Raw genomic sequence first — 17,208 nt, 5'->3', positions numbered from 1 at the left:
TTACACTCATCCTGATTTAAGTCCACTCAAACCCGAGTTGCATTCATCAGAATATGACGCAGAGCAGCTGCGGTGATTCACATGCTGCGTACATCTCTCCTGCGGCACCAGACCTGTATTATCCTAATGGATAACGGCATGTTACTTAAAAAAGAAGCTTTTTAGGATAAAAAAAAAAAAGAAAAAGAAAAAGAAAAAACAAGCTCCCGGGAGACCACGGTGTACACACACACACACACACACACACACACACACACACACACAGAGGCGCACCACAGCTGGAGCAGCGAGGGATGGCCGCGCGCAGGAGAGCTTCTCCAAACACGCTAATTAGATCTGGAGCTCTGGCCCCGCGCTCTGAAAGCAGCCCAGCGGCGGGGCGCGCGGAGCTGTGGAAAGTTAATTGAATTAAATTCCCTCTAAACTAATTAGGCTGCAATCTGCCACGCGAGCTGTCCCTGAGCAAGGTTCGAATTAGGCGGAATGGATTTGTTCCTTTTCTTTAAAAGAAAGGAGGACAGACTGGTGTGTTTTTCGGTGCGCTCCTTTATTTGTCTTTTATGCTAATTTCTCCCGGGGGGGTGGGGTGGGTAGGGGTGGGGTGTCACGTGATCGCCCTGCGGTACCCGGGTGCGCGCACCACCGTCCTCCGGGTCCGTCCACCGGAACCGCAGCAGAAGATCCGACATCTTAACGGACATGTGGAAGAAGAGTGGAAGCTTAGTGCAGCTGCATGAATGAGGAGCTTCTCCAAACTAAGAGGTTGAGTGGACTTTAGGTAATGGAGGAGAAATCGATCGCCGTCCTGGGGGAGGCACAATGAGGGAGAGAGGGAGGGAGAGAGAGATGAGAGGAGTGCAGAGGGACACGGATGAAAATCCCCCGTTAAGAGCAGGGACAGATATGATAATGGGAGAGCCGCTAGTAGTCGTTCATCATTCACCACCTCCACCTGGCTGCTGCACCTCTCTGAGCTGCTGCTGATGCTGCTGCTGCTGCTGGGCTGAATGAATGAACACCTTACAATAACTGCACTGGAGTCAGACACACCTGAACACAAAGCTTCATCCAGACTGGAACACAGAGAAACATGCAACAAAGGGCCCCGCAAGACACAAACTGTATGAGGACATGGCAGCTCATGTTCTCGCTTTGACCTCTGAGCCCTGACTGGCCTCATAATCTGAACAGACACACTGATGGTTAATACTTTTCACTGAAATCAGGAAATTTCATTCAAATTGATCTACAGACTAGTGACAAACTAAAAGAAAACTCCTGTGAGAAAGGGGTACGATACTGGATCTTGAAAGTCCCCACGAATGCAATACTTCCGTAGAAATCTTTTGAGTGTGCACCTTTAAAGTCTGCGCAGTTATCAAATTATATTGATGTTTCATATTTTACTTATCAGTTAACTGCTCAGTTACGCCTTCTGCAGATTTAAACTGTACACTATATTTAAAACACTGGAATCACCTTGTAAAGTGTCTACAGTAAATGCAGATGGGTGAAAAATTCAAGGAAAGAACCAGAACCCTTCACCTCTACAGCGAGAAATCTAGTAGCTCTGCCACATTCGGAAAAACCAAGTTGCTAACTGGAACCAAAAATAATTCCTTGCAATGACGCTATTGGAGCGCCATGTTTAGTTCCACAAAAACTTTTTAACCTTTGTACTTATTAAATGTGCCAAAAGTTTATTTTGAATTTGGGAAGCACTTTTTTAAGTATTCTGCACCTGCTGCCTGGAACTCACTGCAGAACACGTTGAATCTAAAGGATCATCACCCTTGGGTCTTTTAAAAACCATATGAGAGATTCTGTAGCAACTACATATTGCACTTGTTGTTTCAATGTAAATAATTGATCTTGTTGCTTAAATCGAGCATGTATTTTACTTATGTTGATTGTTTGTTTGTTTTTTTAAATTGTTGGAACTTTAATGTTTCTCAGGCTACTGTCTTGTCCAGACCTCCCTTGAAAAAGAGGCCATTGTATGTCCACGTGACCGACCTGGTTAAATAAAGGCTAAATGAAAAAAAACCTGAATGTTAAAACCCCCAAAGGTGCCTCTAACCATAAATGATGCTCCACGGAACCTCAACAAAAAAGTCTTCTTAAGGAATCGTTTTCCAGAAAGTTAGTTGTGGACCCACATGGTTCTAGTTTGATAACTGGGCTTGATGTTGTCAAAGTCATTTTTAAGAAAAAAAAAAAAAAAAGGTCAACTATTAGAGTTTGTATTGTTTAACATTTTGGGTTCTGGACTGTTAATCAGACAGAACATCACATCACAAGATGTCAGTTGAGGATCTGGGATGCTGTGACGGCGTTACACACTGTTTTCTGAACCTTTCGTGCTTTAAAGAACCACATCAAGTATGTAAACAAACATCTTCTAAATCGAGAGGTTCTTCAATTGGTAATGGCGCTTTGAGGAACCAGAGAACCCTCTGAAGAACCCTTGAAGAACGTTTATTTCTCACAGCGTGTACTAGACAAGCGCCATCATCAGAACATCAAATGAGGGAAAGTCGTTTGAAGGAATGTTGTTCATCCTTCCAGTACAGTTCCTCAAACTTGGAGAATCGATGTTAAGCAGCACTGAAGCTGTTCTGACAGAACACGGCGGTCCAACACTCACTAAGACACTTTGTGTTGGATTTAGCTTTTATTTGTGGTCTTTGTATGTACAGAACTGCTCAGCTTTTGTCTGAGTCCACATGAAAACTAAGCTTACTTTTGAGAAACTCCCCCCCAAAAAATTCACATTCAGGCTACAGTAACAAACAGCCTCTACTTTAATTCACATTCTGCTAAACACGTCTGTTTTGTTTCCATATTTCTGTTTTTCCATGTGTCGCTTCATCCCGTGTTTGACCTTCTACCCTCCTGCTCACTTGCCTGTTATTTTTGCCTTGAACTCTCCTCCATCTCTATCAGGAGGTGGGAGACGGAACGACAGAGACAGACAGATGGACAGCAGAGGAGAAGGTGGAGGAGAGACAGGAGAGGGAGAGAGAGAGCAGAAGGCAGAGGGAGGATGGGGCGAGTGAGCGAAATGCAGCCAGATAGAAGAGGAGAGGGAGGTTAGGACGATGGAGGGCCAGGTTTCTGTTTCTCCATAATCTAATCAGAGAAATGGCAGCAGTCAGAAATAGCCTGACGGACAGACTAAGAGCCTCTTCTCTTTCTCCTCCTCTTCTTATTCTTGTCTTCCTCCTCGGGGGAGGGTAAATGGATACACACTCAGTCGCACACACACACACACACACATTTCTGACTTCCTAAAACCATAAAGTGTAGATGTGTTTGAGGGTTAGAAGAGATGAGAAAAGCCTCAAGGTATCGCGGCAAAACCTGATCTACTGTCCAGATGCAGCCGTTTTCAAGAGTCTCTTTTTAAGAAAAAAAAAAGCCAAAAAACATCTGCTGGCCTGTTGCTTCGTTCTCTGCGGGTGTCGACACATTACCCTCAACAGCTTCATGCAGATGACATTTCAGGTGTTTGGCAGTTGGTTTGCAACACAAGCTACAGTTAATCTAACCGCAGAGAAAGCTCAGATTCAGGAACGGTGTTTGCGGGTGGTAAAGAGGACCGATTGGAGAAGAATTTCAGCTCCCAGGAAACGGCTTCTAAGGCCAGATTGAGGCCTTAATGAATGCACAAGGTGAATCTGGGTAAAACCACCATCCCTCAATGATTATTAGAACTATAGAAATCATAAAGGAGACAGAGAATTACTACAGGAAGGGTCTTAAATCTTTGAGATCATCTCACTTTTTAATACTTTGTTTTCAAATTTGTAAACAGAATAAAAGTGGGTAAGCAAATAAGTTCATTGGTTAATTGGTTTGAGTAAGGGCTGCAAGGTGGCGCAGTTGGTAGCACTGTTGCTTCGCAGCAAGGAGTTCGCCGGTTCGCGTTCTTTCTGCGTGAGTTTGCATGTTCTTTCCGGGTTCTCCGGCTTCCTCCCACAAGGTCCCTAGTGAGGATCAAGCAGTGTATAGATAATGGATGGATGGATAGTTTGAGTAATTCTTCAGAAAAAAAAGCCTAAATTCTCCTGATTCTTTCTGATTCTGTTTCTTAAAATTGAATATTTTCTAGTTTCTTTCCTCCTTTGTCAGAGTAAACTGAATATTTCTGGGTTTTGGACAGAAAGTGACATTGAGGTGGGTTTTTGGGAAGCAGTGATCAACATTTATCACCATTTTATAGATCACTTTGTAAACCAAACAACAAATTAAGAACATAATCAGTGAATTAATAAACACTTAAACTATTAGTTGCAGCTCCAAAAGTGACATCTTCAGATTTGCCTTTTTAATTATTTTTTTTTGCACCAAAGTGTGACTTAAGTAATTTAAAATGACTGCTGTAAAAATGCTGTAATAAGCAGTCATTTACCAACACCACAGACACTTCCTCCTCACCAACAGCTGTGACTCAGTGTAGATGTGGCTAAAACAGGCTGGTTGTGCTGTTGGGGGGTCCAGGCGGAGCACAGTAAGAGTGAATGTCTCTTTCTTGTGCATGCTAATTCCTCCCCGTGGTGAACACATTCCTGCAGGGTGTGTGCGATGCGCTCTGCATTTTTGTTGCATTTACCGCGCTGCATTCCCCCCCAGCGTCCGACACAGACCCCCACGCAGAGCAGAATTCCAAGGAAATTCCTCTGTCATGTTGTTTCCTAAGGTGGACAAGCGTTATTGTTGCAGTATTCCCACCCAGGAGAGCCTTAGGCTTCTCTCACATCCATCCATCCATCCATCAGGAGTTGTCAAGCAGAACAAAAAAACAGAGGAATTCCCTTTTTTTTTTTTGTTGCAATGACTTTATTTACACGGTGGAGGCTGGGATACAAGAATGAAAAATGTCACTCGATTACATTTGGCGCCTTGTCAACATGCTGTTGAAACATTTATGATGCAACACTTTGAGTATTTTTTTCTCTGACTCTAAATTTCTCTTAATATCAGACACTTTACAGCAGCAGAGCGTGATGGACGAGACTTCTTTACATTAACATGCATCAAGAGAAACAATTTACAAGGCAGTGATATTAACCATAATTCAAAGGGACATTTTCCTTCAGATTTCTCCACTAACACATTCTTTACTTACATGAAATGAATGAAGCAGGTTGTGTTTACATTTATTTGTCAGCATGGCTCTGCTGGTGACGAGATGTGCTAACACACTGGCAACATCAAACTATCTTTGGTTAGTAATACTTCTTTTTCCTTCACAGGAACGCCAAGTGGCTGTTATTTAGTCAGGAAAAAATAAAATCACTTGCTAGTTTAAAGTGTGACTACTAGATAAATCTCTGCGCAGTTTAATTGGCTCCAAAATGGAAATTCACCCTCTTAAAATCAGGCATAACACTTTTTTTATGGCCATTTGCTTTTATATATCTTTAATAAATAATAAATATTTTGGCTTTTCTCTACACTATGATGCTCACAGTAACATATCACGATGTAACAAAACCTGATCCACAGCAGTCTTCTGGAAACAATGTGACAAAGCTTTGTTATGGCGAGTAATTCACTGATAGGATGTTTGATGGTCCTGATGCTGCTGAAGCTGCACAGACTGAGTCCTCTTTGCCTCCTCAGTAGGAGGACTTGTAAATGAGACAGTGTAAATGTCATCAGACCAAACTAAACATAAATGTTGGCATGTAAATACTGCATGTGTGCACTTAATCAGAGAGGCAGAGATGTTGTGTTTATCAGAGGTACTTTTATTGGAGATATCCATCAAGAGCATCCTGACACTGTGTGATGATGATGATGATGATGATGATGATGATGATGATGATGATGATGATGATGATGATGAGGGTGATATGTGACAAATTCATATGCGTGTACACTGCATATATCACCTGTGTTGTAGTGTTGTTTTTTTGTTAGTGTTCAGGGCTGAGGGGCGGCCGGATGTCCAGTGTTCTCGGTGAGCTGTCCTCTCCGACCACCTCGAGGCGCAGACTGGGCAAGCTTCGCTCTTCCTGGCACTCTGATTGGACCGACAGCCGCAGAGTGCAGCCTTTGGGCAGCAGCTCCTGCTCGTACGCTGCAGCCAACTGGTTGACGACGCGCCGCTCAACCTGTAGATCAGCGACGAGTTCAGTGGTAATGCAGAGATCAGTTCTATTGCTGTTTTAAAAGCCTAGCAAATTGTTTTTTTCTTTTATGTCTGAGCTGTTGGGCTCATAGTCAGATTATTTAATACAGCCTTTATATATTTACATTTTGAGTCATTAGCTTCTTTTGTAAATCCTTTTTCAGCTGTAAAATAATTGACTTTTAGGACGTTCAGTAGAAATGAACTGGACTTTTACATGAAAAGTGAAACGTCTTCAAGAACCTACAAGAGAAGTCCAGTTGCTTTTTACTGAAGCTCCTAGGATTACCATGACCTGGATGACTGAGGATCTATGCAGAAGCTTTGCTGCTTTCCTGATATTGGCAATTTTATTAACAAGTCATTGTTTTCGGCTAATAAGAGATCTACAGACTAAAAGAATAATTTATTGGTAAGGCATTAATACTAACAATGTCTAACTAGGATAGTCATGGAGGCGATGAGAGGCCACAGGCAGCCAAGGACTAGTGTGCCACAGGAGACCTGAACTGCAGCCGACTGGTGAGTAACGAGGATGAAGGGGCTTTTTCATGAAGAAATATGATTGGCTGTTATGAGCCATGGCGTTATCAAGATGGGATTTATTTATGCAACCAAACTTTTTGTTTTTGCTGTTTTTTTCATAGAGGTTTGCATCTAATGCATTTGGAGGTGTCTGTCGCTGTTACATATTCACATACATATGCTATTGTTTTATCACTCAGGCCTCATCAGTAAGGCACATCATACTTTCTTAAAGCCCAAGTTGAGGCCTTAAGTTTCATTCCTGGTTTTATCAAGCCACAGTTTAAACATTTCTTCACAAAAAAAGAACAGAAACATTACATGAACATAAGAAAGTGGGTGAGTAAAATGTTGATAGACAGTGAAAGCTGAAGCTTTTAAAGATGTTTCAGACACCAGATGTGACCGTCTGTGTGCTGCAGTGCCTGCATACCTCATGTTTGATGGAGCGTGCTCCGTAATGCATGTTATAGCCGCCCGCCAACAGGTCCAGGACTGGGCGATCCCACTGAAGAGTGATGTCATGGCGCTGCTTAGCCTGAAGACACAGAGAGGGAGATGAGGTAATGTGAAAAGAGGGCGGAGGGTGAGACCTGCAGTATCACAAAAACACAGATCTGTTAGAGAGGATGGACACAAAGTAAGAATGGGTGGCGAGAAAGAGACAACTGCAGCAGCTGAGGGGAGATACTGTCAAGCAGCGCGTCTGCCAGCGCTAATCAACAGGCCCTTAATGCGTTTTAATCAAACACCAGTCAATAGCAGTGATCAGAGCAGCTCATTTAGCTGCGGATGTTAACACTCCATCCAATAAATAAGATGCCATGTTTTACTCCAGTTATATAGTAAGGCAATAATGATAACTCTAAACATTTAATTCTTTTAATAAAAGTGACAAACAAATGGCTTGTGGGGATTCGGTAATAATGAGATCTCTGCTGTTAGCACAGACAGAGACGAGTTATTATGGGACGTCTGCACTTAAAAAATTAAAGGCAGAAAAGCAAAGAAATAGACAAGAGCCCCCAAACAGCAGCACTCAAAAAGACAGATGAAGTGAAATGAGTCATGAGTCAGGGCCCTATCAGTCGCCTGCAGGGCCCATGTTGGCTGTCAGGACACCAGCTGTAATATTAATAATTAAATATTGATGAAGGCTCCACATGTTAAACACTGTAATCACATTATAGTGAGTAACAGTGGCACATAATATTGATCTGTGTGCATTTCTGCACAGCTCAGCGGCTGCAGGATGAAGTGGGTGAGGCCTTCCACTCTCACTAAGGGACACCCATGTTATAAATGTGGGGTGCTCTGAAGACGTGCCTCTGAAGGTAAATCCCCCTGTACTTCACACACATACGCTAAGCTGAGCTTTGTTGTGGCTGGTTTAATGATAAATTGGTTTGAAGAGGAGCTGATTTTGTAAATTCTCTTCAGCTGGCAGCAAGACAGTTAATATGAGCCACAATCTAAAATATAAGGGACTGGGAACTGTGACGTTTAATATAAAAAAATATCTATAATGTGTACAATGTGTTAGTGTTAGTGCAAACATTGTTATTTACCTTTTTGGCCCAGAAGTTGAGCTCTTTGCTGACCAGCTGTAGCAGCTCTGAGTGACAGAATGGCAGGAAATATACAATTTCATTGATCCGACCGAGAAACTCGTCCCTCCGGAAATGAGCCTGTAGATGAACCAAAGAGTGAACAATGACAACTGCAGCCTGCTGTGACTGTAGCCAGACCAAAACGAGGTTAGTTTTATGTGTGTGTTTATGTGATTGTGTTACCTTCAGGATTGGTCGAATCACAGAATCTTTAAACTGTCGAGAAATTTTGATGTCATCTCCTTTCTGCACATCCTCTGGGGAAACCATGACATTAACATTAATTCAGTTTCTGATTTTAAAAAACTGACATCTGCTTATCATATTGTAGTGTAGCACAAACACTAGAGTTTGTGTGTCTTAGCTAAGATGTTGATTCCTTTAAGGCTGTGACAAGTCATAACTGACAATTTAAGCAATACAACTATTTTTTATGATACAATCATCATATCATACAATCATGTCCACTTAATGCAACAGCAACAGATAATTACTAGAATTAATTAGGGAAATAAAGATTGAATAACGATGTGACGTATGTAGCAAAAGATTCAGGGTCAATGTTAAGAGCAGAGCAAATACAGTACGTCTGTACATCACTGTGTATGTTTTTGTGTTTGTCTTACCAAGATTGTCGGCCAGTTTTCTGCGGCTGACCTCCTCAGCTTCCTGGCGGAGCTGCAGTGCATGCTGGGCAATCTCATCACTTGCAACGTTTGACGTCATGATGAAGATGGCATCTTTGCATTCAATTGTTTTCCCCTTGCCGTCTGTAAGACGACCCTGAGAGCGGAGTGACATGAATGAAAGAGAAGTCAGTGTATTGAACTGACATTTACAAACAGGAAGAATGTACTCAACGTGTTTTCTGTACACACTTCATCAAAGAGCTGCAGCATGATGGTGAGAACATCAGGGTGGGCTTTATCCACTTCATCAAACAGGACCACAGCGTTGGGACATGCCCTCAACAGCTTGGTCAGCTGACCCCCTTCCTCATGTCCCACATATCCTGGTGGGGAGCCGATGAACTTTGCAACCTGAGAGACCAGAGAGAGGTGATGGTTGGTGGGAAAAAATATCACAAGACAGTATATAACAATATCAAACATGTTTTGTGAACATCACACTGAAGCTGGCTTTTTCCTCCATCTGCTTGTTTGACAGCTACCTTGCAAAGCCTTTCTGACGCCAGATAAGGAGGTATGTCAAACCATCTCTGAACTTTTACAACCAACAACCTGCTGTGATTGTTTGTCTGTGCTGAGGTGTTACTATTAATCCGACAGCTGAATGTAACACTGGAAACATTATCTGATTATAATCATTTTTAAACGCTATCACGTTTACCCCTCCTTATGACCAGCCTTTCACACCACTTCCAGTGTGACCTCCAAAAACAACTATCAAAACTTGTGACTTCTGTCAGACAGCACACCTACTAAGACCGTTACAAAGTCATAAACATGCCCCTAACCTATAACACCTTCTGTCACGACGATCTATGCAGAAGCACTGAATGTGAACACTGAAGTGAAACGATTAGATGTGGGTGGTTCTCTAACTCTCGCAGCTCTGAATCACTAATTAAATGCATTTATCACAAAAGTTTCACAAAGAGGTGAATACAGGCCTCAAACAGCATTAATTTTGGTTTATGCATCCATTATGAGTACATAAACAGAATTAATCCAATGCATCATTGCCATGCATTATACAGCAGAGACTGCTCTCATCTGAAATTAGCTTCTGTAGAACAACACAGAATGCGTCATTCATTATAAGCAATTAAATACACCCTAAATTCACATGAATGTATGTAGAACGAGCACACAAGACCTTACCTCATGTTTTTCCTGGAACTCAGACATGTCCATCCGGATGAAACCCTGCAATCACACGATGGGTTAATCTCCACAAGAGGTGCAACACACTGCATTCATTGTATCAGTGTGTATTTTGTAACACTCGAACAGTTGAACAGGTGAAACTCTTGTCTGTCATCCCCTAAGTTAAATGTCTTACATGTGCTTTTTTTTTTATATAAAGACCTATCTTCCATCTGCTGCTTGAACAGTAAGATGCTACATCACCTACCTTTTTAATGTCCTTGTGCATGTAGCGAGCCACCTGTTTGGCCAACTCTGTCTTTCCTGTGATCGACCAGACAAAACAGAGACGTCATTTAATTGCTCATTATGTAACAGGAACAACCTTTTGTGCATTTAATTACTTTTTTTTTTTTTTTTTTTAATATAAAAAAACCAAACCCTGTCTTTGTGGAGAACATCAGCATGCAGAGATTTCAGGAATTCAAGAAAACAAGCTTACTCATTTCAGACAGAAAGACAATCTCTCTCCTTCGCTAAGTGCTGGCCTAAATCCCAGTGCCTCCCTCTACAAAGCTTTCAATCATCTCCAGCTCTCCAGAAGCACACATTATGTTTGTCGGTAAAATATTCTGCATATAAATGCTCATATATGATATTGATGTCTTGTGTTTGGTATGCATATGGGTATGACGGTTGTGTGTGTGTGTGTGTGTGTGTGTGTGTGTGTGTGTGAAAGAGGCTGTGTGTGCTTGTGTCTTGTTGCTGTGTTTAATATTGATGTCTCATGGCCACTGTTTGTCGCTGAAGGGAATAGAGAATATGAACACCGTCTCTCCCTCATCTATCTCTCTGGCCTGTCATTTCACCATCTCCCTCTTTTTTAGCCATCTATTTGGCCCTTAATATCTCTCTCTCCCCCTGCTGCTGCCACCACACTAACGCACACATACATACGCCTACACTTCATCTTGCTGGTGGTCGAGGTGATTTAAGCTTTTCTCTAAACTAGAAATGTCCCAGTCACGTTGTGTTCTTTAAAACTGACAATTAGAGCTCCGATTATGGGCCTATCACATATTTGCCTATCACAGCTATGTTGGTGTAGCAATATGTGTTTTCCACAACATGAACGCTTTCTTTAATAGAGCCAGTAGATATATCAATATCAGAATTTCTTCCCAAATATCAGCACAGGCCACAAAAACCCAGTCAGGATCTACTGACAATGTGCTTTATGTTTTCCTCCACACACTTTAACAGTGCACACTTTGCTTTAAGGTAATTCTCAATTATATGTAGTAAAGCCAATTCCCTTTTGATACTTGTATTAAAAATACACAGTTTCACAGCTTTCATTTAATCGTCGCCTTTAATGTTTCTCATATAGAACATATTTTTGTGATATTCATGGACAATTGAGTCACAGTGTGCATCAGTGGCAGGACAAAGGTCCAGACATGCAGTCTCAGTTCATCTCAAGCATCCCCAGTGGATATCATCATTTTTGCAACAGCTGGCTGTTGTTGATTTTTTTTTCACCCACAATAGTATGTTAGGACTGTTTTAATGTGCAGTCAGCTGTTCTTCTGACAGCAGGTGCACACAGAGCTCAATGGGTTGCAGTAAACAAAAGACTGGCAGCGGATGGTGCTTTATACCATCAATACTAATCAATTGAACACATTGTGACGTCCCAATTCTAAAGAAATATTTATGGGAATTTGCTTTTAGTTTTGCTCATAAAATGTAAAAGACTTTAACATGCTGTTTTTATCCTTTACAAATTCTGTGTGTGGAGTACAGTGACTGTGATGGTCCACATTATTAGTACCAGATCTGCTAACTCACCACAGCTAACCCTTTTCCAGACCTCAAAATCTGAGGTCACATAACAAACTTTGACAGTGATTCAGAAAAGTCTGGAGCCGCTCTGCTGAATCTGTTTCCGCAGTTGGAGATTGATAAATTTTACTGTCCCCTGAGGGAAACTGAGATATAACCTGCTCTGCTGGGCCTTTGTGGGCAGGACTACATTTAGTGACACTGCCAATCTGTATCACCGTATGAGAAGGAGTCATCTAACACATTTATATTAACTGTTCATAACAATGCATCGAACCACTGAATCAGAACACCTAAAAAACTGCCACAGTTATTTGTTAATTAAACACAGCTCTTCTTTTATTTGTTTAAATTAAAACCTAATTTTTTGCAATTCATTAACAGGCTTATTTTTAAAAAAAACAACAACAAAAAAACAAAAAAACAAAAAAGAAAATACAGGTTTAAATTCTTTTCTGTGCTTCTTTAACTTGGCAAAGTATAAAGTAACACCTTGCAGACATTGACTACTATTTTTTTTTCCAGTTTATGTTTACATTTTACAATGTGGCGCGTGCCTTTGTCTTCTTGTGTGTTCTGTTTCTTTGTCATGTGAATTCATTTGTTTGGCAGGAGGAGAACACAGTGCACTCCACATGCATCAACAATCTTCAGAAACGCAACTTATTCAAGTGTTCTGTTTATTTTGGCTGCTACTGTGAGGACGCTGGAGGTTTCAGTTCATGAGATCAAACCAGAATTCAAGTGTTTTGTGTGAGAGAAGAGAGAGCGAGTGATTTACCGATTCCTGATGAGCCAAGGAAGAGGAACACGAGAGGATGCTCTTCATCGTACCAGCCGTTCTCCTTCCTCCTGATGGCTACACAGGGCGGAGACGGGGAGAGAAAGAAAGGGAGGCCATTATTTCAGTCATTTGCATTTGTTGACTTTGCTTTTCCACTAAGTATTCAAAGTTTCACCCAACTGAACCGAGCTGACCTGAGGGCGGTGGGTATCCCAGAAACTATGATAAAAGACCGAGAGAGCAGGGATGAGAAAAGGGTCAGAGACATTTGGTGGAAAAAAAAGGAGGAAGAAGAGAGAAAACAGAGCAAGAGAGCAAGATGAGAGACCTCCAGAAAGCTACCCACGTTGCCTCTCCTCCCCCCCTCAGTCAGTGGGGCCATTAGCCAGCAGTAATTGTGTTAGCCTCTCTGGCGCGGCCATGGTGAAATCAGTTTAGCATAGATCGCAGCCTCACACACACACAGACACACACGCTTGCTTAAAGAGGAGTGCCTACCCAACCCTGCCATCACCCCAGCAACCACACTCACACACATACACAAAGACAAGATGATGAGGTGGATCGGAGGGGAGTAAAGAGTGTATTTGGCCGTGGTTTCAGCTGCTCGGCGAAGAAGCAGACACTAGCACAAACTCATCCAAATCCAAACCTGTTGAGAGACTGAGGGGGAAAAGCAGAGCCATAGGTAGACCGGGTTTTGCCAACAGCACCACAGCAAGTCGGTGGTAAAGTGAATCAGGGGTTAGTGTAGCTGCTTTGAGCAAAAAGGTGCAGGTTCGCAGCTGCAGGCCAGCTGGGGTTTTTCGGTGTAGTATGTTCTCTGTGTCTGTTTCTGTGTTTGCTTCTACAGTCATTTATACTGTAGAAGCCTGGGACTGAAAAGTGGGTTTAGTTAATTAAAATATATAACTGACTGTTTCATTCAGGCAAGTTAGCTTTACAGTCTTGATAAATATGGCCACAGATCCCTTCACTAGGCTGAACCTCAAGCTCTCCCAATACAGGTGACACTGGAAGAAATGATGAGCCATTGTATCCTTTGAAAAATAAATGTGGCTTTTATGTAGAGTAATGATAAGTAGAAAATAATCAAACAAAAACAAAAACATACAAATGTATGAATTTCTTTATGTATGTGTTTTCTACTTGAATTACACATTTCTGTGTTGAGTATGTGAAAAATAGCCACTGAGGCGAATGTTTCTGAGTCTGAAGGAACCACACGATGGCTGATACAACAGCTCTATCTTTGCCTTCCATATGAAACTCAGGTTACATTCCAGTATTGATACTACCATACTATTTAGCATGTCCCAATACATAGTATATCAAATGTAGTATGCAAAAAATACAAGCATGTTCGTCTAAATCTAGTTGGATTGTGCAGTATGCAAGTCAGCATGCTTGTCTGGCCATTCTGACCCACAATCCTTTGTGCAGTTACATCACATATGTCATGGTGTCTAATGCGAGTAAAAAACAAGCTTATGCAGCCGAAAGCGTACAGACAGATGACAGCTCTTCTTGCACTGCAGATTGCATGGTATATATGAAGAAAGCACAATATTTTTATCAATTAGTATGTCCTAATTGTGTGCATACTATGTACTTTATAAGGGAAGCTGCAGTATGTATGGAAGGTAAAAAAAAAGCAAAGTATGCAGTTCAGAGCACAACCTTAGTCTGTGAACTAAAGCTGCTCCAGGTCCTTTCCATCAACCTTGTAAAAGCCTTGATCTAAAAACCCTGCTTAAGGTGTAGCAGGCTGAAAGATTTAAGTCGCATTCGTTAGTTTCCTGACTGGACACACGCGCCATGATTTCTTGTCAACTTGGCATTGCTTTTAAACACAGAGCCAAAACTTTCTAAACACCCAGTTAGCAACACAGTTCAAGATAACAAGCTTAAACAATGCAGTCACTCAGAGGTGTCAATTTCTTGGCAAGTTATCTAGCGCAGCCAGTAAAGGACAAGTGGCAGGAGAACGCTGTGGCTAAATTGCAAAAAGAACCCAAACTTGCACGTTTTCTCCAAAAGCCAAAGTGTGTCGCGTCAAAGCATCTTCTACCAAGATGACGAGTCCCTTCCTGCTCACTCACGGTAATCTGCTGTGGCTACGAACGCAGTGAAGCTAAAATACTAAACGACAGACATGACATCGAAGTGTTAAACTAGCTACTAATAGCTGATAATCATAAAGAGCAGATGCTTGGCAGGAGAGGAGAAGGAGAGGCAGAACGAGGGAGGCAGAAAGATGAAGCAGAGGGAGGAACACAGATAAGGAGAGGAAAGAGGAGTAAAGATGTAGAGGGGGATAAAGAGGGGAAAGAGAGAGGAGTGATGGAGATAAGGAGACAGAGAATGAGGTAGAGAGACAAACGAGTGTGTCAGAGATGGACGCAGAGATGAATAGTGACAAGAGGGGCTCCAAAGCTCCGTCTGCTTTATCAATGGCTGTGTGAATGACAGCGTAACCTTCTGTGTGTTTGTGCGTGTTTTAGCTGATTGAGACCGACTTTGACAGAAGGGCACATTGACATTTCTCAGAGGACCCTGACAACAACAAGGAAAGGAAGGAGACACAAAACAAATGAAAGCTCGCTCTCGCTCTCCCTCTCACATGCGCGCACACACACACTTAGAGCAGTGTGTATTGGGCAGGTCTGGTTGGCTCTAACACGATTACAGAGGGATGATTCTCTTCAATAACTCTTAGCCCTGAGAGCTAAACCTGGATCAATCTAACCTCCTTCCTGTGTGTGTGTGTGTGTGTGTTTCTGCGTACGTGGGTTTGTGTATTTGTACTTTGTGTGTGAGTGTGTGTCTTGCTGGAGGCCAGCTGTTCGTCTTGAAGAGTTCAGGTGGAAACAGTTGTTTTGAAGACAAACGCCAATGCAAAAAAATGAAAAACACGGGAAACATTTTGTAGTTGTGTGCATTTTTTTTTAAAAAACCAAAACAAGCAGTTCATCCATCCGTTTCCTCAGCTGTTCTCATTTTGGCACTGACATGTTACAGTAAAATAAATAACTATGACTGAAACGATAAGTTCATCAATAAAACTGTTCACAACTTGGTTAAACTACTAATGTTTAAGTAATTTAACAAGAAAAATCCCAAACACTTGCTATTTCTTGATTTTTTTATTTTGCTGTTTTTGCTTTTTTCTTAGATTTTGATCACTGTAAACTGGAAAGTTTTTTTTAAAGGATTTTCTTAATGGAATCGTCTCTTTCTGATAGTATTTTAAATACACTGAGAAAAGAGAAGCATGAAAATATGCTGTTGTATGCAGCTTGCATTTGCAGTTACATAATCCAGTCCTCTGTAGCTTTCTCTCTTTATCTCTACATCCTTTTCTCATTTGTCTCCTTATCTGCTGTATATCCCCTTCTCTCTTTCCTGATCCATCTCCTCATCTCTAAATCTCTGCTTCCCCTATTAGCTAAAGTTCAACTGATTCCTGCTTGGCTCACCTTTGATAAAAAAAGGCACACAGTGTAAGTATAAAAGAACATTAGATAATGTGGGCTCTGGTAAATACCTTTGTAGATTAATTCTGTCTGTCTCCTGAAGCTTCTCATAGTTCTATCATCACACTTGTGTGTGTGTGTGATATATTCACTGTAATACTTCTCGGAGATCAATAAGCTGTTCCTTTATCTCTGTGCTGATGTCTTGTACGGCTTTCAGAATAATTTGTCATTCATCGCCTTGGCAAAGACTACAAGTCCCACGATTATCCTCTCCCTCTAAGACTCCTGCTTTACTTTTCAACACTAGTACTTGTAACTTCAGCTCAAATATACATAAATGTGTTTTCTTTAACAGACAGCTGTGTAGTTTGTAGTTCTATGTTGTTATTCTTTATGCAGGATTTGACTTACTGAGGTCTTGAGTGGAAGTTATTCTCCTGTTGGTTATAAACTCTGCAGTATTTGCCCTCACTAGCACATTACAGATTGTAATATCCGTTTCCAGCTTTGAGTTAATTATTTTCACAAATCTAAACCGAAAATGTCCACCGTCGTAAAAATAACGCATAGCCTCTCTCCCTGCTCCAGAACCTTTTCTGAACCCACAAACTCTCAGTCTCTCATCTGCAGATCAATACATGGCCTCCATGGATGCCTGGTGTAATATCAGCTCTTTACTGTCTGCTGTGTTATTGTGCTCTAACTCATCCTCCCTCCTCTTCTCTATGCACTACACTTGCTCTCTTTGTCTTTCTGTCAATGCTCAGAGCTTTCTGCCTCTCAGCTACTTCTTTACCACCTTCTTCCATCAGCATTCCTGTATCTTTTATTTTTTTAATCTTTTAATCCAGTCTTCCATCGCGTCCATTTGTTTTTCCCCTTCCATTTACATCCCTTTATCTTCCACTTGTCCATCCCCGACTCTGTGACACCGCAGCTTGACGGAACAGTGATGGAAAGATTCAGGATGTGCACGAAGGTCACAAAGAGCAAGTAG

The 17,208-nt window shown here is 41.6% G+C and overlaps 1 protein-coding gene across 1 annotated transcript in view; it reads right to left on the bottom strand.

Annotated features, from left to right (window-relative positions):
• Nucleotides 1-5,827: 5,827 nt before the first annotated feature.
• clpb (ClpB family mitochondrial disaggregase) overlaps nucleotides 5,828-17,208 on the bottom strand; it is a 35,473-nt gene continuing 24,092 nt past the window's right edge. The window contains exons 8-16 of the mRNA XM_008301386.1: nucleotides 12,730-12,807; nucleotides 10,372-10,427; nucleotides 10,119-10,163; nucleotides 9,153-9,314; nucleotides 8,901-9,057; nucleotides 8,458-8,531; nucleotides 8,233-8,352; nucleotides 7,098-7,202; nucleotides 5,828-6,122 (exon numbers count right to left, since the gene is read on the bottom strand). Of these exons, the coding sequence (XP_008299608.1) occupies nucleotides 5,925-6,122; nucleotides 7,098-7,202; nucleotides 8,233-8,352; nucleotides 8,458-8,531; nucleotides 8,901-9,057; nucleotides 9,153-9,314; nucleotides 10,119-10,163; nucleotides 10,372-10,427; nucleotides 12,730-12,807 (995 nt within the window). The 3' untranslated portion in view covers nucleotides 5,828-5,924. The remainder of the gene's footprint in view (nucleotides 6,123-7,097; nucleotides 7,203-8,232; nucleotides 8,353-8,457; nucleotides 8,532-8,900; nucleotides 9,058-9,152; nucleotides 9,315-10,118; nucleotides 10,164-10,371; nucleotides 10,428-12,729; nucleotides 12,808-17,208) is intronic.

The sequence above is a fragment of the Stegastes partitus genome, unplaced genomic scaffold (genome assembly GCF_000690725.1).
Source record: "Stegastes partitus isolate 25-593 unplaced genomic scaffold, Stegastes_partitus-1.0.2 Scaffold35, whole genome shotgun sequence".
Taxonomy (NCBI): Eukaryota; Metazoa; Chordata; class Actinopteri; family Pomacentridae; genus Stegastes; species Stegastes partitus.
The sequence above is the reverse complement of the archived record's forward strand: the minus strand, read 5'-3'. Positions and strand labels throughout refer to the sequence as shown.